This window comes from Sylvia atricapilla, chromosome 19, assembly GCF_009819655.1.
Source record: "Sylvia atricapilla isolate bSylAtr1 chromosome 19, bSylAtr1.pri, whole genome shotgun sequence".
NCBI classification, from domain to species: domain Eukaryota; kingdom Metazoa; phylum Chordata; class Aves; order Passeriformes; family Sylviidae; genus Sylvia; species Sylvia atricapilla.
Window position 1 is genome coordinate 8,331,074 of NC_089158.1, and position 24,155 is coordinate 8,355,228.

Genomic DNA, 24,155 nt, shown 5'->3' on the forward strand with positions numbered 1-24,155 from the left:
AGGGGGATCCTGGTCCCGCTGGCCTCCCGGGGAAGGATGGTCCCCCTGGATTGAGAGGATTCCCTGGAGAACGAGGTCTCCCTGGCCCCATTGTGAGTGAAGACCCCTCCAGCTGGAGAATCCCCAATGCTCCACTTGTCCACCTCCCCAAATGACTCTGGTTTCCTCCCTGCAGGGCTCTCCAGGGCTGAAAGGCAACGAAGGTCCCCCAGGTCCTCCAGGCCCAGCCGTGAGTATCCCTGTCCTGCAGGCACCACCTTTTCCAGCCTTGGCAGAGGGTTAGTCACAGCTCCAGGCTTTATCCCCGTTTTCCTCAGCACTCCCTGGATGTTCCTTCACAAGGAACCACTCAGTCATGTCGTGGGGTCAGCTGTGGACATTACGTGACGGCCTGAGGGGGCTGCAGGGCATCAGCACATCCAGGGTTTTGCTTCTAATCCACCTGCTTTCCCTCTGGAAGTTGTCTCCAGCTGAGATCCCTGCTCAGGGCCACCCTCCTGGGAGGAAACCCTCATCATCCAACCCTCCCTGCTGGCTGTGAAGTGGCTCCTGCTCTTGTTCCAGGCTGTTCATGTGTCCCCAGGAACTGAGCTCTGTGCACCATCCAGAGAGGAGTCGAGCCCCTCCCAGGGATTTTAATTCAATAAAACAAACCTGCAGGGCCCCTTAGGCTGGTGGTACCCACTCAGTTATCCCACCAGATGTGCACAAAAGGATGAAGAGCTTGGATTTCTCTCTGTCTGGGTGTGGGTGATGCTGGATACTGGATTAATTCTCTTTTTTTCCTCCTCCTCCTCCCAACAGGGCTCTCCTGGGGAGCGTGGCCCTGCAGGATCAGCTGGCCCCATAGGATTGCCAGGGAGACCTGGCCCCCAGGGACCTCCAGGACCTGCAGGTGAAAAGGGAGCTCCAGTAAGTACCAGCAGGAGGATGGAGAGTTGTGGGACAGCTGGAGGTGTGTGCAGCAGGGAGCTGAGCCTGGAACCAGTCCCTGGGGAGATTTAAATCATAAAAAACAAGGAATTCAGTTAGGAAGGAGTTCAATTGGAAAGGAATTTTCTCATCTTGAGCACGTCAAAGCGCTGAATGTCATCTGTTGGTGACACCCCTGCTCTCAAGCAGGGCTGTGACCCCAGGGACAGAGGAGTCCTCGGGCAACGAGAAGGCCTGGGGGCTGAGAAGGTGACACAAGCCCGTGTCACCTCCTGGTGACAAACAGCCAAAGGCCAGGCCTGTGGGCAGGGAACTGAGCCAGCCCCATGGGCAAAATGAGAGGTGGCTTTGGTGATGTCAGGCTGCTCCGGTGGTGGCCGATTGATCCCAGAAGTGGTTTGTTAGAAATTCCAGCAGCTAATCCAGAGGCGAGAATTTCCTGGTGAATCAGTTTCAGGAACATCTGTCGTGCTGAGTACCTACACTGATGTGTCAGTCAGGGCAGGGATGAATAGGCAATTTATGTGGCATCTAATTTATTTAGAGGAGAGCGCCCAGGATTCGGATGCAATTCAATCACGGCGAGGAAAGTGGAAAATATTCACTGTTCAGTTCCTGTAAACAAACAAATTTGATTGAAGGCTCCTGCTCAAAGGAGTACAAGGAAATGTTGATGCAGAAATTGTTTTATTCACTTCAGGTGGGTTTATTTGTCCAGAATCTCAGGATGGGCCTCCTGAGAACCTTCCCTGAGCCAGGGAAGGAGCAGCAGTGACTGCTGGGGCAGCCAGGACCAGAATCAGCAAAAAGTGCCTCGTGGGAGTAAAAATTACTTGGGGTCTTTGTTTGTCATCCAGACAGCGATGGCAGAGGGTTCAGATTAAATCAGATTATGTTGCTGTAGCAGTGAAATTGCAGAAATTGCAGCTGCGATCTGGGTATTCACTGTTTACATTTGTTCGTTCTTTTCATTATCCCTCAAGACAGAAGTTTTGTTTCAGACAAGGAGCACAGATGAAATATCAGCTGGAACGGGGCTTTGCTGTTCCTGCCCATCCAGCCAGTAGTCATTAGCAGCTGAAAAAAAAAAAAACAAAAAAACCTTAATGAGCTGTAATGGCTGTGTTGGAGAGCTCTGGGTGTGACTCTCGTGTTTTTCTGCTTCCAGGGGGAGAAGGGTCCCCAAGGACCGGCTGGTCGGGATGGCATCCAGGGCCCCGTGGGACTTCCAGGGCCAGCAGGTCCCGTGGGACCTCCTGGAGAGGATGGAGACAAGGTGGGATCAGCTGCTGCTGCTGCCTGGGGTCACTGCGGCGATATTTCCACACTGCATCCCTCAGTTGGGTGGGATGTGCTGCTGGAGGGTTTTTATGGAACTCACAGTCCCGTGGGATGAGCAGCAGCACGTGGGGCTCCCTGTGCTCTTCCAGCCACGCAATTCCCTGGAACCCAGTTGGCCTCCCCCAAATCTGTGGCAGGTTCCTGCCCACGGATGCGGGATACTCCAAATTAATTCCCTTTGCCCCCTCTCTCATGTGGCCCCTCCGGAGTGCAGGATTCCCAGGAAATTCCCAGGAAACGTCAGCTGGGATGTTTCCAAATCCCTCAAAGGGTCTGCAAGATGCAGCTTCTTGCACGGCCTGAAATTGTAGGGTGGGAAAGGGTTTGGTTGTGCCTGGGGTGGCCAAATCTCTGCAATAATTCAGCCCAAACTTGCTGTGGGGGTTGAGATGAGGAGGCAGCCACACGGGGCTGTTTTTGCTGGAATGTTGAGATGTGGAAGTGATGGGGGATTAATTGGATTAATTAGAGTGGTTGTCCCTTTGCTCCTGGCAGGGTGAGATCGGGGAGCCTGGACAGAAGGGCAGCAAAGGTGACAAAGGGGAGCAGGTGAGTGCAGGGGACTCTGCTGGAGCTGCTTCTCTTGAGCCTGCTTCGTTGTGTGACTTGCTGGAAATAGAAAATTAAATTTATATCGTTTTCTAATGTTGATTCATCTTCTCTGCTTCATCAAATACCCACATGATGTAAAAAAAAATAAAGAGTGAGAGCCTCAAGTGGGAGCCTCCAGCTCCCAGGAACACTGAGATATTTCCACATCACCCACTTAGCGTGGAAATATCTGTGAAACATGAGCAATGTTGCCTTCAAAGTTGGGTCTTTGGCTGAAGTTCCCTGTCTGATTTAGTTGAAGATGTCTCTGCTCATGACAGAAGGGTGGACCAGGAGATTTTTTTTAAAGGTCCCTTCCAACCCAAACCTGTAATCCTGTGGTAATTCCAGTTCCACGCCCTGAATGAGCTGCCCAGAGCCTGAGGAACACGAGTTACCCAGGGTTTAGGGCTGAGTGCTGTCACTGCTTTGCTGCAGCAGAAAAGTGTTTGGGTGTGTCTGCTCTCCACTGGCACCAGAGCAATGCGGGGGTGTCCAGGAAGACCTGACCCTATTCTCCATCCTTTTTTTGGGAATTAATGCAGTTTTAATGGAGATTGTGTAGAAGGAATTCACCTTTTCCAGGTGAATTTGTCACTCTGCTCCTAACACATTTCTTTTTTTCTTCTTTTTTTGTGACAGGGTCCCCCAGGCCCCACTGGTCCCCAGGGTCCAATTGGTCAGCCTGGCCCAGCTGTGAGTACAACCCCCTATTAACAGAAATCCCTTTTTTCCCCAAAAAACCTCTCCTGAGAATCACTGGGACATTTCCTGCCTGGCACTGCTGCTGCCCAACACCAGCAGAAGGTGGTGGGATGGGGTTTGTGTACCCCCACACAGACTGGGGCTGTTCAGACCCTTTTCCTTTGTAGGGAGCTGATGGAGAGCCCGGGCCCCGAGGACAGCAAGGCCTCTTTGGGCAGAAAGGTGACGAAGGACCCCGAGGTTTCCCGGGTCCCCCCGGCCCCGTGGGCTTGCAGGTAAATTTGCTGCATCCAGGGAGGGTTTAGGCTGATGAGAGCTGAGATGTTCACAGCTCAGATTCATCCTCTGCAGCGTCAGATTCTATAAAATTCCTAAAATTCCACCTTGCACAGGGCCTGCCTGGACCACCAGGGGAGAAGGGAGAAACAGGTGACGTTGGGCAGATGGTAAGGGGCTTCCAGATTTCTCTTTTCTCCTTGCTGGCATTGCTCTGAGAAACCCACCTGAAACTTGTCCTCCTTTTCCCTCAGGGCCCACCAGGCCCACCAGGACCCAGAGGTCCATCTGGGCCACCAGGAGCAGACGGTCCACAGGGTCCTCCTGGAGGAATTGGGAATCCTGGTGCAGTTGGAGAGAAGGTAAAGCACCCTGACCACCGGCCTGAAGCAGGGTTTGCCGCAGCACTCGTGCTGTGGCTTTGCTGTGCCAGCAGAAAACTCATCTCCCTGCAGAAATGTGAATATTTCTATTTTATTTTTCTCTTCTGCAGGGTGAACCTGGGGAATCTGGTGAGCCTGGTCTCCCTGGAGAGGTTGGCCTGCCGGTAAGTGCCCCCTGGGAGAGGCCTGGAGGAGGTGAGGATGAGGATGGCAGAGCAGGGACTGATCCAGCCCTGGCCTGGGTTTGGGTATCGGTGACACATGGCCACGTTGCTGGGTATTTATAGGATCACGTTTAGTCACCAAATCTGGGCTGCCCACGGCTGAGCACCACGAGCACCACTCAGCCCTCGTGGGAAGGGACTGTTAAATCATCTCCTTGTTTTTGGAGACACAAATAGAGCTCCTTGCTCACAAGTGATTAAGGGATAATTAAAGATCAGTATGTTTTTGGGTTTTTTTTTTTTATATGGATAATAGAAATTTGGGTTGTTTTTTTTTTCCTTTACAGGGCCCTAAAGGTGAAAGAGGTGAAAAAGGCGAAGCAGGTCCCTCTGGTGCTGCTGGTCCACCTGGCCCCAAAGGGCCACCAGGTGATGATGGCCCCAAAGGCAGCCCTGTAAGTACCCCCTCAGTCCTGCCTTGCCTTGCCAGCAGAGAATTCTGCATGGAAAGATGTTCCCAGAGATATCCGTGGGGATTTAAAATAGTTTCCTATCCATATAACTTTGGTGATCCATGATCTCAGCCCCCTTCTTTAGGGTGCTGATGAGGGGAAGATCTCCCTGTGCCATATTTCCCAGAAATACTGGGATTATCAGTGCTTTGTGCAGGCTATCAGGAATCTCACCCCATGGAGAGCAGCTGCAGTAGGGTCACTTTGTGTTTCTGGCTTTCCAAAGTCTTCTGCACCAGAGCAGAGCTTCCGAAATAGGATCTGAGGAGATTTGTTGGATTTGGAAGCTGTACCTGCACACCCAGCTCCCTGCTGCTGCTGATTTCTGCAGCTCTGGTGCAGCCACTGCAGCTCTGCTGGTTTTACCAGGGGACACTGGCACAGGGTTTATCTCAGAGGCTCCTCTGATGCCTGAAATTCATGATGAGATCAGGCAAGATGGCACGAAGAAGCCGAGGAGGCAGGGGGGTTTAGTCATCCCTGCGAACAGATGGGATTTGGGATCTCTGTGACGGGTTGCAGGCTGCTCCTGGAATCATGTGAGGCACCCGACAGACATTGCACGGGGAGGAATGGTGAAGTGTTTCAGTCACTAAATGCTCTGAGAGGCTCCTCCTGGGCGAAATGTCACACGTTTGGAAAAGCAGAACCTTCCAGCCTGCACATCCCCAGAGCTGGGGGGACTCTGCTGTCACCCAGCTCGAAGGATTTCTGAAAAAGTGGGATGGAAGTCCCAGCGTTGCCTTTGGAGCTGTGGCAGTCAGGACACAGATCTGCACTGGAAACGCTGCAGGGATGGGTTGTGACTGTAGAAATTGGGGTTTTGCTCCATAGGCTGGCTCCTGTGGTACAACATCCCTGACTTGGGGGTGGTTTTCTCTCTCTGCAGGGTCCAGTTGGTTTCCCTGGTGACCCTGGTCCTCCTGGAGAGCCTGGCCCAGCTGTAAGTGTTGGTCTCACTGAGCTTCCTCCTCCTGGTGTGGTGAAACTCAATCGTGCTGCTCATTCCCAGCAGCTCCCCTGGCTCTGCTCAGCTCCCTTCACACCCTACAAACACCTCCTTGTTCCTTTTTCCCTCCGTTTTAGGGTCAAGATGGTCCCCCTGGTGACAAAGGTGACGATGGTGAACCTGGACAGACTGTGAGTACCTGGGGAGATGAGAGCTGTTCCCCACAGTGCCCACGGCTCTGGGTCAGCTCCAGGGACACGGAGCCTCTCATTCCCAACAGAATTTCCCACTGGGAATTGCCCACTGAGGATCTCATTCCCTCCTGTGTCATGGATTCATCCATCCATCCATCCATCCATCCATCCCTCCATCCATCCATCCATCCCTCTATCCATCCATCCATGGATCCCTCCTTCTCTCACCCCATCCTTCCCCTACCCACACTTAGCACTCCATCCTGAAAGCCCGAATTACCTGCTGGAAAAACAGCATCCAAGGCTCTGATTTCAGCTTTTCCCAGCCCTGTGGCATTCCGAGGTGGGAAGGGCTGAACCAGGATCCCACCTGCAGCCTGAGGAGGTGTTGGGAGCTCTCCTGGCACCACCTGAAGCTCCTGGCTCAGGTCTGGCTGCTCTTTCCCACAGCCCCTGGGACACTCACTGAGGCTTGTTCCCCTCCCTTCTCCCCCTGCAGGGTTCCCCTGGGCCCACGGGAGAGCCAGGCCCCTCCGGACCCCCTGGAAAAAGGGTGAGTTAGCTGTGAAGATTTTTTCCCAAATGCATTCCCATGAGCTGTTTGAAGCTCACGTTGTTACAGAGCCTACGATAAACGCTGTGTGTAAATGCCGCATAAAATACGTGGTAATTAAAAAAAATTAAAATGATGCACCATCCACCAGCCGTTGGAAATTGGTGGGAAGCTGCCAGGCAAATCCCATGGATTTTTTGTTGTTTTTTGAGGTTTTTTTAAAGATGTTAACAGCCCAAAGAAAACCCAGGGATTCATTTAGCAAGGAGCTAATTTAAAAAGCTTTTCAGGGATATTTGTCTCCATTTTGTCTCCTTCCCTGGGGCCGGAGCATCGTTTTGCTAATTCCAAGGGAGCACTGCAGATCAGCAGGATCTGACTGTGTTCTCCATCTATTCTGGGCTTTCTTTAGGGCCCTCCTGGTCCAGCTGGTCCCGAAGGAAGGCAAGGAGAGAAAGGAGCCAAGGTAAGAGCTGAATGGGATTTCACTTGTGCTACGTCCTTGACATTCCAAGAGGAATCTCGCTCTGCCAAGGCCGGGGGTTGATTTTGCTGCGTGTTACAACAAATTAGCCTGAATTTGGGGCCACTGGCCTCAAAGCTGAGCTTATGTTTCAGCCCTTAACAAGCTCTGTGGAGATAATTAGGGCTTGGTAAGGTCACGGGAATGTTTTCCTTCCTTTGAAAGGACCCAGTGCTATATTTGGCAATCGAACGTGTTGTAAATAATGGGGTGTGCACAGCCCCGTGTCCTTTCCCAGGGCAAACACGGCGTTAATGCGCTGGGGAAATGGAGCCGGGATTGGAAATTACAGATCCCAGTTGTGGCAGCACCAGGGAGGGAGGATGGGTGTCCCTGAACCCAGGAGAGCCAAAGGGTGGATCCTGCTGGAATTCAGGCAAGGCTTGGAAACTGAAGGAGTTTGGAGAGTTCCTGAGGTGGAGGGAGCAGCAGGAAAATCGAGGAGCAGAAAGTTTGGTGTGCTTTGCATCCACTCCCCATGACGTCCTGGCAGCATCTCACAAAACCAGCTGATGTGCCAACACAAGCTCAACACCCTCCTTCTTCATCCAGGGGGAAGCTGGGTTGGAAGGACCTCCTGGGAAGACTGGGCCCATTGGTCCCCAGGGTGCTCCAGGGAAGCCTGGCCCCGATGGCCTTCGTGGGATTCCTGGTCCAGTGGTGAGTATTCCCAGCTGAAGAAAGCTCAGGTTTGTTCCTGTGTCCCACCTGCTTGGAAGATGCCTTTTCCCAGTGTTCTCTCTGTGCTGGAATGCCTGACAGCAGATAAAGCATGATTCATGGGAATAATGGGAATATCATCCCACCACGTGTTTCATTTGAATCTTGGGTCTTCGGCCACTCCCCAGATGTGATTTTCCTTGACCCACCAATTCCCTTTTTCCAGCAGAGATTTGAGCATGGAAGGAACATAAATCCTTTTGCCACCTGTGAAAAGCCAGGACAAAGGTTCCCTGGCACAGGTGAAGAAGAAGAATATTCCCAGCTGGGAGCACTGCTGCCACTGGGAATGAGGGAATTGCACTTTTTTTACAGGGTGAACAAGGTCTCCCGGGATCTCCTGGCCCAGATGGTCCTCCAGGCCCAATGGTATGTCCAGAGCACCCAATTCCAGGAGTTTTGGAAGGAGATGAATGAGTGTGACACCAAATAATTCCCTCTTTTGTTTTCCCCGTGTCCCAAAGGGCCCTCCGGGTTTGCCTGGTCTGAAAGGAGACTCTGGTCCTAAAGGGGAGAAGGTGAGAATCCACCCAGGGTCCCTCTGCCTGCTCCCTGCTGGGCTGTGGGGGGACAAAAGGCACTGCAGAGGGGACAGGGACAAGGCTGGGGACTGTCACCAACCCCAGTGACAGCTTCAGGGGAGAGCTGGAGCACTCTGTGCCCCAAGGGGCTGAGCTGTGAGTGAGTGTGGAGGTGCCCATTTCAGGGGTGATTCTCCACCCCATTAACATTTCTGTCATCCATATCTATTTATATCACCCCAGGGAATGAGCAGCTGCTCCAGTGCAGAGGTTCTTTCCGTATTTTTAGCATTTTCTGCTGTAAAAATCTCCTGTTTTGCTCTGCCCTGACACTTCCACATGTCAGGGAAACATGCTACAAACTCCTCTCACCTCGCTCAGATATTTGGGGCGGGATTTAGAGAAATGTCTTTGCTCTCTCCAGCCAGAAATCCTAATTAACATCTGCTGGTTTTCCCCCAGGGTCACCCAGGTTTAATTGGACTAATTGGGCCGCCAGGAGAGCAGGGAGAAAAGGGTGACAGAGGTCTCCCAGGCCCCCAGGGCTCGGCAGGACCCAAAGGAGAGCAGGTAAATATTCCATAAAACCTTCCTGGAACGTGCTGTGGAGCACTGCACCCTCGAGGAGCTGCAGCACAGCAGAGATGAGCAACCCTGGCAGGAGATCCTTGGCAGTTTGGGAGGGATATTTGCTGCATTAATGTGGTTTATTCTACGTGTGACATATGGATCTGCTCCAAAACAACCCGTTTTAGGAGGAAGCAGATTCTCAAGGGTCATATAAAAGAGTTGAGTAGACTTGGAGGGATGGTGCCATTAAATATTCATCCAAAGGGCTGGGTTTTAAAAGCGTGAGCCTAAATGAGATTGGAGCATCCTTGCCCACATTGCTCTAAATACCAGGAAAAGCTCCAGATCCTCCAAAACTGGATGCTCACCTGAGAGCAGGGGTTGGATGTGTAATTTTGGGGCCAGAACTGCAAATCAGTGTTATTTTTCTGTTCTCCTTTAGGGTATCACAGGTCCCTCTGGACCCATCGGACCCCCAGGGCCCCCAGGATTACCGGTAGGTGACAGTCAGTGACCTTGGAATTCCCTGGGAGCTGCTCAGGAGCCACTTTGGTGCTCCCAGCACAGCCCTGGCTGTGGGAGGATGTTCGTCATGATGGTTTTGGGTTCTTAAAAAACACTTGGATGATTTTAAGGAGTGCTGGAAGTGATGTTGGGAAGTGGGCACAGGGAAATTGTCCCTCCCTGTTGCCCTCCCCTTCTTTTGGAATATCCACAATCCATGGGGGTTTCTTGCCCTTTTTGATAATATTTTGGTCACTTTTTTGGAGCCTCCTGCTGCACCCAGATGAGTGTCCTGAGCACGGGGCTGGGATCAGCCCCACAGCTCAGGAATCACCCAGCAGTTTTCCCAGTCCCCACTGGGGCAGGAGTGTGGAGCTCTGCCACAAAAGCTTTTTGTCTGTCGGCAAATAAAAGCAGCACCCAGCTCAAGTGGATGGGGGAAATGGAAATTGAGTGAGAGTAAATTTTTTAAAATTCCCTTCCTGAGTTCTCTGCTTGGAAATGAGCTGAAAATTGAGAAAAAAAAAATCCTTGAGTTCTTTGCTTGGAAATGAGCTGACTCTTTTCTGTATTTGTCTCTCCACAGGGTCCACCTGGTCCCAAAGGTGCTAAAGGCTCATCAGTGAGTATGGACACAGCTCAAGGAAGGGGCTGAGGGGTTTTTCTGGAGTGCTGGCATTCCCCTCATCAGTCAAATTAATGCAATTAGCAGAGAGGATTTAGCGAGCTCTGCCTTTCCGGGCTGCCCAAACCCAGGAATGATAACTGGGAATAGTTTCTGTGCCACCACTGCACTTCCCTGAAGAGCAGAGCAGCAGAGATCACAAGGAGCAATCCAGTGCTTGGTCCTGAGGAGAAAAGCTGCTGCTGGAGAGTAGCAGGGGATTAAAAATAGCCCCTGAAAAGCGGGAGGTGGGAAGCTGGAAAGTGAAGAACTCAGTGAGAAATGAGACTCTGCAACTCGGTGGTGCAGACCTGCTGTGCAGGCAGCTTAAAAAAAAAAAAAAATATTCGGGCAACTTCTTAGGTGTCTTTTTGCCATCCAGAATTCGATGTTTTATTAATTTGAAGATTTTATTTGACTTGCAAAACGGTTGGATTGGTTGGGAGAGTTAAAGATTTTATGCGCTTCATGCATTCTGTTGGAAGCATAAAAAAAATCTGACTGCAGCTCCAGGTGTTTGATCTTTTCTTTTACCTAAACACCAAAAATAACCAAACCCACCAAATTTCTTAGGATGTGGGTACAGGGAGAGACTCCTCTTGTGTGCCTGAAGGGACCAAAATGAAGTTTCAGGCACAGTTTAAAATGATGTTTGGGATGTGATCAAAGTACCAGGTGAATTCTCCTGAGTGACTCCTGATTTTCCCTTGTTTTTCCACCCAGGGTCCCACAGGTCCAAAGGGTGAATCAGGTCTTCCCGGACCCCCAGGACCTCCTGTAAGTAAAAACCCATGAGGTGAAGCACGAAACGAGGTTCAGATTTCTTGGGTGCTGGGATTTGGGGAGCAGAAAAAAAACCTCTGGGCAAAGATTCCTTGCCAATCTTTGCAAAGGGCTGGAATCTCCTGGAGATACTGGGGGAGAAAACAGGGTGGGAAGAGAGGAGTGATTAATGGGGAAGAAGACAAGGGAAGGTGGAAAATGTTAAACCCAGAGGTTTTATCAGCACCAGTTTTCTATCGTGTATTTTGGGATGTTGCTGCTTTGTCCATCTCTCTCCTTTTCCCAATGGAATGAGAAGTTCTGCCTTTTCTTTTTGCTTTTTTCTTTTTCACCCAAAATAATCAGGGTCCTCCTGGAGAAGTCATCCAGCCCCTGCCCATCCAGGCTGCCAAAAGGACCAGGAGGAACATTGATGCCAGCCAGCTGCTGGACGACGGCAACGCCGACAACTACATGGATTATGCCGACGGCATGGAGGAGATTTTCGGCTCCCTCAACTCCCTGAAACTGGAAATCGAGCAGATGAAGCATCCCCTGGGCACTCAGCACAACCCAGCACGCACCTGCAAGGACCTGCAGCTGTGCCACCCTGACTTCCCAGATGGTGTGTGCAGGAATAGAGGGAATTTAGGGGATTCCAGAGGTTTTCCAGCTTCCAGCCCAGTACCCACTTTTTTGTCATTTTTCCCCATTTTTTAGCCATTTTTTCTCCATTTTTTCCCCCATTTTTAACCCAATTTTTGAGTATTTTTCCCCATTTTTGGCCATTTTTTCCTTTTTTTTCTCTCTTTTTTCCCCATTTTCCCCCATTTTTTCCCGTTTTTTGGCATTTTTTTGGATTTTTTTCCCATTTTTTCAACTCAGTGAGGGTTGGAAGAGGAGGAATTTGGGGAGTGGAGAAGGAATGTGTAGAGCTGGGCTGGATGTCACTGGACAGCCCTTCCAGCCTGTTCTAAAGATGAGGATATGGGATGAAAAATCTCCTCCAGCTGGCACCAGAACATGGCCAGTTTTAAAAAAAACTACATATAAATAATAACCCATATAAATAATAACCACCCACGCCCCAGGTGAGGAAGTTCCCTCTGACCTGATCCTTTCTTCCCTTCTCTCCCCTCATCCAGGTGAATACTGGGTTGACCCCAACCAAGGGTGCTCCAGGGACTCTTTCAAAGTTTACTGTAATTTCACAGCTGGTGGAGAGACCTGCATCTTCCCTGATAAGAAATCTGAAGGAGTAAGTCCACACCACCTTTGCTTGCCCCTCCATTCCTGATATGAGTATTCATAGACAGCCGATTTCAGGAGGTTTGAACAGCACCAAGGAAGGATCAAAGATCCGGAATGTTCCTTCGTTACACAACATTACCTTCTAAAATAACACGGGATATGTTGGCAAAGAAAAAAAAAAAAAAATCAGATTTAAGCTGTGATTTGGGACAAACCTCTGATGATTTCCCAGGCACGACAAATGCTAAAACCTTAATTTGATGAACTTTGCTGTCCAAGGCAGGGGGGTGTGTGTTGGTGCAGGAATTGGGAGCTCTGTTTAGCTCCTTCCCTCCCACAGCCCTGCTCCACTGCCTGCATGCCCAAGCACCACTGATCCCCCTCCCTTCGCTGTGTCTCCAGGCAGAGCAGATAAATGTTTACCTCCTGTCATTTTTCCTGCTGTTCCTTGTGGGTAAAATGATCCTAAATGATTGCAGGCAGGCTCAGAGCTCTCCCTGCACGAGGCTGATGAAGTTATTTGTGTAATGATGCTCTCAGCTCAGCCATACCCATCATTTCTGTCCTGTATCCCTGCACTCTGTTTTCCAGAGCTGCTCTTCCCTCTGCCTGGGGACCAGCTGTGGCACTGGCCAAGCAGAAACACAAGGATTCAGCCCGAGGGGGAGCTGTGCCAGTGTCACAGTTGTGCTCCAGCTGTGACAAAGCCGAGCCCTTCTCCCGCTGCATTTCACCCACCAGAAACGCGTGTGTCAGCACAGGACAAATCACACGCCACATAAATCCTCCCTGCGTTTTTCTTGGGGGCTGTTTCGAGAGGAGATGGATTTCCTCTTCCTTTCCATCAGTGTGCTGTGTTTTTCCTCGCAATCTGACAGCTCCATAAGCAGGATTTTCACCGTGGTCTGGGCAGGGGTTTGAGCTCCTGCTGTGCTGCTTCAGTGAGCGGCTCTGCGGAGCTGCAGAACCCCTCCAGTACAGATTCCATGCTGGGATCCATAAGGAAAAGCTGCTCCCAGGCACAGGGAGCCCTGGGTGGTGGCTGAGTGTGGATTTGTGAGGAGCCACAGCAGAGTTTCAGCCCTGGCTCCTCTCAGCTCATCCCTGCCCCAGCACAAACACCGGGGTTTGCTCTGCAGGGAAGGATTTGTCCTGCAAAGGGAAGGACCATCCCCTGCAGTCACCTGCAGCTGGGCTCTTGTTTTTGGAGACATTTCCAGCACAAACGAGGCGGGTGTGGGAGGCTGAGGGTGCAGCCAAGCTCCTTCCCTGTGCTCTGACTAAAAAGCTGCTTCAGCTGCTGAGCTGGGGCTGCCTAAAGGATGCTCTGGTGGCTGATTCCTGGTCCAGGTCACCCCTGTGTCACTCTGGAGCTCCATCCTGTGTGTCCAGCACCTCAAACACAGCAGGCTGCCAGAGGCTCTTCCCTATTCACCTCCTTTCCCAGCCCCACAGCACCTGGATTTGGCATTAGGGAGGCACCAGGCTTCTCCAGCAGCAGCACTGCCCTCCACATGGGGATCAATGCAGCTTTTCCCCACCCGTGCTTCCTTTTTCCCTCTCTTGTCTTTCCTTTTAATTTTCCTGCCACTGCTGGATTTGCATCCCAAATTCCCGGGAAGGAGAGGCCTTAGCAAAGGAGGCTGGTGCCAGAGCAGCACCACTGCATCTCCTCAGCTTCACAGCCACCTTCTGCTCTCATTATTGATCTATAAAAATTTTAAAATATATATATATAAAATTTAAAGCAAGTTGGACAGTTTCAATAAGACATGCAGACTCTGGAATGAAAGTCACCTTTTTAATTTTGATTTTTTTTTTTCTTTCTCTCTTTCCCTCCTTGCCTCCCACAAACTAGGCTAGAATTACTTCCTGGCCCAAGGAAAACCCAGGCTCGTGGTTCAGTGAATTCAAGCGCGGTAAACTGGTAAGAGGCATCCTGGTGCTGGCAGTTTCCTTTAACCCCCTGTCATATTTTACAGAGTAAAATGGCTCGTTGGCCCAAAGAACAGCCTTCCACATGGTATAGTCAATACAAGCGGGGGTCCTTGGTAAGTGGCTAACCCTGGCCCTGAATCAGAGCTTGTCACCTGCTTTGGTATGGCCACGCTGCTGCCCTCTGCATGCCCGACTAACCCTCCCTCCCAGGCCCCTGGAATTGTTTAAGGTGGAATAGTGAGACAGGCCCCAGAGCCACCGGAGGGGCTGTGTTCCAGCCTGGGAATGTGGGAGCTGGGCTTTGCCCGGGGTCAGGAGGGGACACGGGGCTGTCCTGGGGGACCCCGAGGCAGGTTTGTCTTCACACAGCCCTGCAGGGGTTCTGCATCCCACAGGGAATTCTGTATCCCACGGGGAATTCTGCATCCCACGGGGAATTCTGCATCCCACGGGGAGTTCTGCATCCCACGGGGAGTGCTGCATCCCACAGGGAATTCTGTATCCCACAGGGGATGCTGCATCCCACAGGGAGAGCTCCATCCCACAGGGAATTCTGCATCCCACAGGGAATTCTGCACCTACAGGGAGTGCTCCATCCCACAGGGAGACCTGTTACCGTCTCCTCATCTGTCCCCATTTTGGGTGTCGTCCCCATTTTGGGTGTCCCCAGCAGTGCAGCCCTCCCCCAGGAGCTGAGACATCCCTGCAGTGATGCTCCCTCCCAGGGCTGGGCTCCCTGCTGTCCCCCAGGGGATGGAGCTGCACAGCTCCGGCCTCTCCAGGACAGGTTTGCCCCAGAGGATGGATTTTGTTCCCCGTGTGGAGATGAACCACACTGGGGACTCCCAGTGCTGACCCCAGAGCTTGGCACAACCAAAGTCATTTATTTAAAGGACAATTCCCAGCCCAGCCTAGCGGAAAGGAATTTGACTGAGTCACAATTAAGGATTTTTTTTTTTTTTTTCCACTGGGGAAGCGCTGATTTAAGGTCAAACAACATTTGATGTCAGCAAGGCATAAACCAGGAAAAGCTCTGGATTCTTGTCCTGTAACAAGTCATCCACTTTGTGGGGAGATCATTCCCACAGAGGATGGGCAGGGATGTCAGATTTGTGTCTTAAGCAACAGAAAAATCCCCCTGGTGCATCAATTCCTGCAGAATCTGCAACGAGCTCAGTCAAACCAGGAGAATTTGGGAGCAGGCAAATATCCCATGGATAAAACCAAGCTGCCCAGGGGCAGGAGATGCTCTGCTGTGTCCCACAGAGTTGTCCCCTCCCCAGGGCAGGGGTTTTTTTTCCCTGCAGTGCCCCAACTTCCACCTTAAAGGGCAAACAACCCGAGCCCCTGCGTTGTTTCCCCACATTCGCTGCATTCCATCGCCACTAAAACACATTTTGCTCTGGTTCTGCCCTCGAGGAGGACACGGCCTCTGGGGCTGCTCTGCATCATTAAATCAGGCTGCAAAGCCAGGGCTCCAGCCTCGTGCCTCCTTGGAGGGCAGCTACTCATAGCTTAATTACAGAGCACTTCATCAGTTAATGTTCCAAGTACCGCCACTTCTCCATCTCCCCTGCTTCTCTGTTAGAGGCTCAGTTCCCAGCCTAGAGCTTAGGGCTTTTTCTTTGTAGATTTAAAAAAAAACCACATTTCTGGTGCTTCTTGGAGCTCTTTGTTCCATCTTTTTGTGTTGTCATTTTCTTGCTCTTTTTATTTTAATTTTTTCTTTTTCCTGTCCTGCTTTTTCTGTTTGGAAAAATTAAGGAAAAAAAAAAGCCACCAGCATGTGGAAGACCTACCTAAGCAAACAAAACAGTCAAACACGCAGGCCCTGGGAGTTTTATTTCTTTATTTGGAGATTAGTTCAGATTTTTGCCTCGGTCAGTACTTGGAACTGTAGAGATTGGTAAATTGAGGAGACATTGGCCTTGTGGATCCAAAATCAGCTGAAATTTGTGCGTGGATGGGCAGAATCAAAAGGAGTTTGAGTTTTCCCCTCTGGCTGCAGCTCTGCTCCTGGTACTCCATGGAAAAGGTCCTGGAGTCTTGAGGGGCTGGGGGAAGCCCAAAGCTGAAAGGAAGATTTCCAGTGCTGCCAGGGGCTCCACAGAAATCCTGGGATTGCACAGCTGGCCAGATGCTGCCTCTCTGCTGGACACACCTGAAGTCAGAGGGCTGCAGTAAATACGAAATGCAACCAAACCAGCTGGTTTGGTGCTCCCACACCATCATTAAATTAATTAATGGATTTGGAGCCAGTTCCTCACCTCTCCTCAGGATGCAGCTGAGCTGTGTGTAGAGGGATAAGAGGCCTGGAGATGTTTTCCTCTGCCTCTCTCCTGTGTGTGTTCCACACAGTTCCCAGCAGCTCTGAGGAGGCCTGGCACCCATCCCATCCCATTATCCCATCCCAATATCCCATCCCAATATCCCATCCCAGCCATATGGCACCCACCAGCCCAGAGAAAAGAGGAAAAAATTAAATTTCCCCAAAACTGGGCCAACTTTGTGCACAAAACCAGCTCCCAGTGGCCCCAGTTGCAGAGTGGGATGAGGCTTCACAAAACCTGCACAGGAAAGAAAAAAAAACCCAACAAATACCAATGACCACTTCAACCATACATCACAAACAACTCAAAATGCTATAATTCCCATCCACCAAATAATTTATAAAAAAACTCCCAAAAATTTATGAAAAATTAAAAAATAATCTACAAAAAAACACAACAAAAGACCCTTTAAAAGGCAGCTAGACTGCCATCAAGCACTGGTTTGAAATAAAACCAAGTAAGGGAAGGTCCTGCAGATCAGCAGTGCCACACTGGGGCTGTTTGACAAGTCCTTGGCATTTTTATTTTCTTGTCCCCTCCCTTCCACGTGCTGGTGGCTTTCTGGCCGCTCCTCCTGGCATGCGTGGCTCTCTCGTGGTCAGTCACATTTAACTCTCAGGAGGACACTGCAGCAGCATCCTGACAAACCGGTTGGTATCTTCTTTTATTTGGATTGTCTCTTGGAATTCAAGTGGTTTTTATCGTGGTTACGAATCTCTTCTACTGTTTGCAGCCTGCGCCACAACAACTCGAGGGTTGGTGGTACCTGGAGGAAATCCACGCTGGTTTGGGTGCCTGTGTTTTTTCTCCTGGTTGTTTCTAAAGAAACCCTCTAAGGAAGCTCTCAGTCCACCCAGGGCGGTAGTTTGGAGATGCCACCTCAAGCACAGTCAGTTCTTACCTGCAAAAACTCATTTTGTGGGTCAGGAAAGTCCCACAAAGGGCTGAATCACTCAAGTGCCGGGTTTGGGGTTCAGTAATTTATTTATATTTTTTTTTGGCAGGAATGTATTCTCCTGCATGGGAGAAAAAGGAGCTTGGTGGGCAGAATGGAGCAAATCCCAGTGTGCCAAACTGGGATTCGCAATCTGTGTTCACAACAGGGCAGCAAATCCATTTTCCCTTTATCTGAGCAGAGCTTTTCCAAAAAGGGAAAATGGATTTTCCCAGTCTTCATCAGCAGGGCCAGGATTGCTGCAGATGCAGCTCAAAAGTTGCTTCAACCCCCAGGGTTTGGGGCCAGGAAAAACAAAGGGGAAAACCCCAGAGTGTGCAGGACAGAACACCCCCAGCAGTCAGAAATTCTCTGCAGACAGGACAGGAAAATAGAGCCCTGAGCCCTCACAGAAATTCACCTTCTCTCCTCTTCTAAAGCTGGAGAAATACACTCAATATTGGCTTAAACTTGAGATGTATCCCCAAATTTCTACACTCTTGCAACCAGGGCCGAAATCCCTTTGGCCTTTTTTTTTTCTTTTTCTTCTGCCCTCCTTAGATTTAATATTTTTGTTCACAACCTCACCCCATCCAGCAGGAGAACAAAAACTTCCTGGGGGAGCAGAGCACGGTCTGGTGACACTGGTGGCCCCAGGAGAAGTGACACTGGTGACACTGGAGCCCCTCAGAGCCCCCAGGAGCAGTGACACTGGTGACACTGGTGTCCCTCAGAGCCCCTAGCTGTGTTTCCCTGTCCCCCTCACTGCCCAGTGTTGTCCCTTCCCCAGCTCTCCTACGTGGACTCTGACGGGAACCCCATCGGGGTGGTGCAGATGACCTTCCTGCGTCTCCTGAGCGCCTCAGCCCGCCAGAACATCACCTACAACTGCTACCAGTCGGTGGCCTGGCACGATGCCACCACCAACAGCTACGACAAGGCCATCCGCTTCCTGGGCTCCAACGACGAGGAGATGTCCTACGACAACAACCCCTACATCCGAGCTGCCCTCGACGGCTGCGCGGTACGTGGGCGCTCCTGGCCTTGGGGACACCTCGGGGACACCTTAGGGACACCTTAGGGACACCTCCATCCCCTCCCCTGCTTGGCCAGCACTGTCTGCCCCAGAGCAGATCACCCCCAAATTTCCATGTTGTCCTTAATGTCAACTTGCTCTTCCCGAAGTTGGAGTAAATGATTCTGTGGGACCCTGCTCAGAGTCAGGGGGAGCTGCAGCACCTCCAGGAGTCAAATTAATTAATCTGATTAATCCAATTTATCTGCCTAAAAATTGCTTTTAAAAGCCTCCCCCTGCTTTTGCCCTCACCCAGTTCCTCACACGGGGCAAGGTGAGCCATGGTGCCCAGTGGGGCAGGAAATTTGCAGGGTTTGGTAAGAATTTTTGGGACTGCTTTCAGGGATTCTTGGAGGCCAAGCAGGAAGGGTTTGGTTGGATTTTTTTTGTTCTTGCAGCCCCGGGAAGGCTCTGAGCTGTCCATGGTGTGTGCATGATTTCCGAAGGTGCCTCACATCCTCCCTTTTCTTCTAACTCCTCTTGGAGGCTTGGTTTGGGTTGAAACTCAGAAATTTCTGCCCTCGGGAGATAAAAATTTGGCAAAGCAGGTGCTGCCTGCATTTATTTGAGCCCCAGCGTGCTGGTGTAAAAACACGCATAATTCCCCACCCTCTGGAACTGCAGCACTTGGAGCCCACGGGACAGAAAGATTGAGATGTTTGACAGAAAAAGCCCCTCATGTTATTTGAGATTGAAATCTGTTCTGGCACAAACGGATTTTTTTTTCTTTTTTTTAACTGATGGAGAAATAGGAAAATCAGATTAGAGCCTTTAACGCATTGCTGCAGAGGGAAAGGGCATCCAGCCCTTTCTGGAAACTTCAGAAGTTTATCCTCAAGTTTTTCGTGTCTCCTGCTGACAGAACATCCTTGGGGAAAAGGAGCTTCTCCTCCCTTCCCTTCTGAATCTCAGGGCTGCTGGAGGACCACGTGCTGCACCTTTTAAAGGGGGTTAACCTCCTCTAAACCTCTGCCTTTTGGGCTGATAAATTGGATTAATCAGACTGTGCTGCCCAGAGCGCAGGCAGGATATTTGAGATTTATCTATTTACCTGAAGGAGTTTGGGGTTTACAGTAGATTCTCTACATTAAAGATGATTTTGATCTGACTCTCAAACCCATGAAAAAGGCTGTTAGGGATTTAGAGAACTCCACCAGGAGTTTAGAGCTGCTTCTACTTCTTGTTTGGGAGCGAGTGTTACAACCCATCCAATTTCTGTTGGGCTTGGTTAATGGTTGGACTTGATGATCCTAAAGGTCTTTTCCACCCTAAATAATTCCAGGATTGAGCCCTACCCTGTGGAGATGCCCCACAGAGGTGCTGCTGATGCCAGAGGAGCTCCAGGGCTGATGTTCTTCCCATAATTTGAATATGTTTTTTTCCTGAACTTCCAGCCCTTTCTCGCAGCTGTGCTCCAGCCTGTTCTTCCCAACCACAAAAAAATCACAGGGAAAGGCAGAGCCCAAAGCTGCTCCATAAATTCTCTTGTTTGTGCAGCTTTGTATGCCTTGGGGGGCACTTCTGCTTCTCTAATAATTATTATATTTTGGAAAGAGCTCCGTGGCCACCAGGCATGATAAAAAAGACAGCAGCACCTTGTGAATTCCATCAAACTTAAATGTGATTTTCACTAATATATCCGAATTAAATCGCTCCCGTTTGCTCAACAAGCCAGGAGTGTCCTGTGGGAGGAAAAACAACCCTTCCCACAAGCCACAATTTTTCCAGGCTCTCATTCCAGCTTGGAAGTGTGCTGGAGCAGAGTTAGAGTGTCATGATCTGCTTCTGCTCCAAGGTCTGGGCATCTCCGAGGAGTTTTTCAGTGGTCACCAGAGGGCACAGGTGTTAAACACACAAATAAATTTGTTTGGGTGGTAGCAACTCTGATTTGGGTCCAAAAATTCCCAGGCACATGTGTTAAACATGCAAATAAATTTGTTTTGGTGGTGACTCTGGTTTAAGTCCAAAATTCCCAGGCACGTGTGTTAAACATGCAAATAAATTGTTTGGGTGGTGGTGAATCCGATTTGGGTCCAAAAATTCCCAGGCATATGTGTTAAACATGCAAATAAATTTGTTGGGTGGTGACTCTGGTTTGGGTCCAAAAACTCCCAGGAAAAACCAACACCATACTCCCAGCAGAGTGATGATCAGAATCAGAATCAGAATCAGAATCAGAATCGTTGTGTAGGAAGAGACCTCCAGGATCACTAAATCCAACCCTAACCTCAACTAAACCACCAAGTGCCACATCCAGAGATGGTGAATCCACCACCTCCTTGGGCTGACCTTCCAATACTTTATCACCCTTCCTGTAAAAACCATTTTCCTGATATCCAGCCTGTATTTCCCTGGCTGATGATCCATTTGTGTGATGTTGGCTTGGAGGCACCCTCAGACTCCTCTTTCCCTCAATTCCAGGCAAGGAAGGGCTACCAGAAAACCATCCTGGAAATCAACACGCCCAAAGTGGAGCAGGTCCCCATAGTGACATCATGTTCAATGACTTCGGAGAAGCGGCACAGAAATTTGGATTCGAGGTGGGACCAGCTTGCTTCCTGGGCTGAAAAAAAAATAAAAAAATAAAAAAAAAGAGCCACCTGAACCTAGTCTCCAAATGAGCAACCTCGTAACCTCATTGCGCCGTTTAATTAAAAACAAAAAAAGAGAAAAAAGAGAAAAAAAGGAGAAAAAAAAGAATTCCTCGTCACGTGCACGGTCTGAAACTGGACAGCGATGGGTTATTATTTTTTTTTTTTTCCCCCTCCAACTCCTCACCTATTTTGTTGTGTCCCTGGTTTGGCCCCGGCCCCTCTGTGCCCCCTCTCAGCCATTCCCAGGATGGATTTGGAATCTCATGACCGACAGCCACACACGGAGACCTGGCCCTGGCCCTGCTGCCACCGCTGCTGCCACCGAGCTGAGTCCACCTCCAGCAAACTCCTTCCTCCTCCTCTTCCTCTCTTCTCCTCACCAGGAAGCTTTTGTTTGTTCCTAAGGAAAAAAAAAATGGAAAAAACTTGAAATTCCTCGTGTTGAAGTCCCAGCAGTCCTGGATCTGAAGCTCCTCAAAGAGGTTTTGTTGCCTTCCACGAGGTTTGGATCAGCTCCACGGCCAATTCCAGAATTTTCCATGTTTCCTCCGCTGAGTTGGCCTCATTCCACGTTTTCCAAAGTGCTGGCTCCGAGGCCACACTCTCTTTTTTTTTACTATTGTCTTAAAGGTGCTTCTATTTTTGTGTGTCTGTGAGTAAATATTTGTGTCGTGTTTTATGGAAACGTTTTCCGCCTTCCAACCACGCCTGACCTTGTCTGTGTTAAAGCCACAGCCCAGCTTCCAGCTGGGAATGAAGACTCCTGTCCTCACCTCTGCCTCTTCCCAGCCCCAAACTGGGATCTTGGAATTACCCCAGGATGAGGCACAGATGCCTTTTGGAAACGATTCCTTTCCAAATGAGACAAATCAAAGCCTCTTTTTTAAATGAATTTCCTACAAATCCCCTGATCTAAAAGCAGGATCTGCGTTCACCCTCTGCCTTTTCATCCACTTGCTTAACACTTATTGTTTTAAATTAATTCTTCTTTTTCTCTTTCAGCATTCCTTTAAAATGATAAGAATTAAACCTGAATTCATTCCAGTGGCAGATTCAGTGGCAGGGGAAATCCATTTGTCCTCTCTGAATATCAAGAATTTAAATAAAATAGAAAAAAATGAAGAAAAAAAAAAAAGGTGCTTTTATAGTTATTTTTACATATCTCTGTGGTGCTATCTGATGACTTTGACACAACACTGGGGATACCCTGCCACTGGCCAATCTCCCACTTGGTTTTTTAGGCACTTTCAGGCAGATTTTGGCTGCTGATAAATGCATGGCACCTTCTTATCTCTCCTGTCCAAATCCTGCTCTCCTTCCTCGGATGAGCCCGTTTAGGAAAAAAAAAATAAATGCCCTAACCATTTTTTATATTTTTTTATTCTAATTTTATTTTGGTTTTCCCCCAAGGATCTCCATGCCTTTTCCCTGTGGGAAGCAGAGCAGGTTGTCCTCAGTGGCTGAATATTTCTGGTGCTAATTTATGTCGATGTTGGGTGTCCTGAAGCCCGTGGGGGTGCTGCCCACCCAGCAATCCCGGGAATTTGCAATTTTCCTGCTCTTCCCACTTTTTTTTTGGCTCACAAAGTGCTGACAACCTTCTTTCTTTCACCATTTCTTTCCTCTCCTTGCCCGTTTTCCTTCTTCAGGCCTCTCAGCTGGAAAATAATTGCTGCAAGGTGGGTGTTGTTTTATTTTTAATTATTATATATTATTATTAATATTCTTAATTCAGCTCAAGGGGAATTTTCCACCACGAAGGGAAAGACATCCCGTTTACTGTGAAAAAAAGCCTAATTCTGGTGTCTTTTCCCCCTTTCCTGCCCAAATTGAGAGCAGCAGCCCTGGGAGGGAAGGAGCAGCAATGCCAGCGGTGCTTTTGGAGGCCTGGAGGAGCTCTGTCCACTCTGCCTTCTCCTCCTGTGCTCTCTCCTCACTTAAGGGAATTAAAAACCCCCCAAAAACCCCAAAAAGGTGCTACTCAAAACTGCAGACTCCGGCAGCAGAGCAGTGAAAAGGAATTTGGGATAATAAAGAAGGAATTCAGCTTCTCGTTCAGTCGCCTCGGCACCAGCGGGAGGGCAGGAAAGGTTGCACATCCCAGCAAAGCCATATCCTGATTTTTTTCTGTGTGTGTGTCTGCCCAGGTCATGGGATTCTGGTCTCGATTTTTACTCATCATCATCAAGGGGAGTTTTTTTTTTTTTTTTTTTTTTTTTTTGTCCTTCCCTTTGATTTCTCTGCTTGAAGAAGAATAAAAAAAAAAAAAAAAAGAAAAAGAATTAAAAAGTTTCCTCTGTTGAATTCCGCAGTGTTGTAATTGTACTGAGCTCCAAACTGTTCCAATCCCCCCCAGACCACTTTAGCTACGGTATATTGCAATAAAATTACTACTTGTATTTGCAGACCTTCTTTTGTGTAATTTTATTCCCTCCTCCCCTTAATATATATTGACTTGAACAAATGTTGATAAGAAAAAATAAAACCTATGGAAAACAAACAAACAAAAAAAAAAAAACCCAACAAACAGCTTTTAGTACATAAAGGCCCTTTTTAAAATATAGTGTCAAATGCCATATTGTACATTTCTTCAAAGTCCAATAAACATGTCATAAAATTTAAGTGTAATGCCCATAAGAGCTATTTTAAATATTTTAAACCTGTGTAATAAAGGAATAAATGTAATAGATTTTTTTTTCAATAAATCAAGTTTACTGTTTCCACCTAAACACCCGTGATGTGAATCTCTTCTTGGAGTTGATTGCAGCAGGAATTCCCCAGGACCCCTCTGCCCTGTGGAGCCTGGAAAGTTCATCAGAGGAGCACTGGAAATGTTTAAAGGTAAAGAAAAAACTGTAAAATACAACCCAAACCCATCACAGGGAGAAATTCCAGGCCTGGAATCTTTGTGTTTTGGTTGTGTTTTGTTTTTTTTTTTTTTTTTTTCTTTCTTCTCAGTGAGAAATCCCAGTACAAAAATCCGACCTGGTTTTGGTGGCTGGGATGTGGAGGAGAACATTGTGTGGCCACCAGCTCTTCACCTTCTCCACAGCAGCAGAAACATCACCAGAGGAGCTTTAATCTTGCTGATCTTCTCATCCTGAGACAAATTCAGGAAAACAAAAGAAACAACAATTTTTTTCCAGCTTCCTGGTGAGTTCCTCAACC

At 49.2% G+C, this 24,155-nt stretch overlaps 1 protein-coding gene across 1 annotated transcript in view; it reads left to right on the forward strand.

The window, feature by feature from the left end:
• The window catches only part of COL5A1 (collagen type V alpha 1 chain), a 137,006-nt gene extending 115,444 nt beyond the window's left edge, over positions 1 to 21,562 (forward strand). The window contains 28 exon segments of the mRNA XM_066332902.1: positions 3 to 92; positions 176 to 229; positions 805 to 912; positions 2,102 to 2,209; positions 2,770 to 2,823; positions 3,508 to 3,561; positions 3,738 to 3,845; positions 3,963 to 4,016; positions 4,101 to 4,208; positions 4,340 to 4,393; positions 4,741 to 4,848; positions 5,795 to 5,848; positions 5,992 to 6,045; positions 6,548 to 6,601; positions 7,014 to 7,067; positions 7,677 to 7,784; positions 8,160 to 8,213; positions 8,309 to 8,362; positions 8,828 to 8,935; positions 9,378 to 9,431; positions 10,026 to 10,061; positions 10,827 to 10,880; positions 11,232 to 11,490; positions 12,011 to 12,123; positions 14,099 to 14,167; positions 18,109 to 18,342; positions 20,815 to 20,878; positions 20,881 to 21,562. Of these exon segments, the coding sequence (XP_066188999.1) occupies positions 3 to 92; positions 176 to 229; positions 805 to 912; positions 2,102 to 2,209; positions 2,770 to 2,823; positions 3,508 to 3,561; positions 3,738 to 3,845; positions 3,963 to 4,016; positions 4,101 to 4,208; positions 4,340 to 4,393; positions 4,741 to 4,848; positions 5,795 to 5,848; positions 5,992 to 6,045; positions 6,548 to 6,601; positions 7,014 to 7,067; positions 7,677 to 7,784; positions 8,160 to 8,213; positions 8,309 to 8,362; positions 8,828 to 8,935; positions 9,378 to 9,431; positions 10,026 to 10,061; positions 10,827 to 10,880; positions 11,232 to 11,490; positions 12,011 to 12,123; positions 14,099 to 14,167; positions 18,109 to 18,342; positions 20,815 to 20,878; positions 20,881 to 20,960 (2,403 nt within the window). The 3' untranslated portion in view covers positions 20,961 to 21,562.
• The last annotated feature ends 2,593 nt before the right edge of the window (positions 21,563 to 24,155 follow it).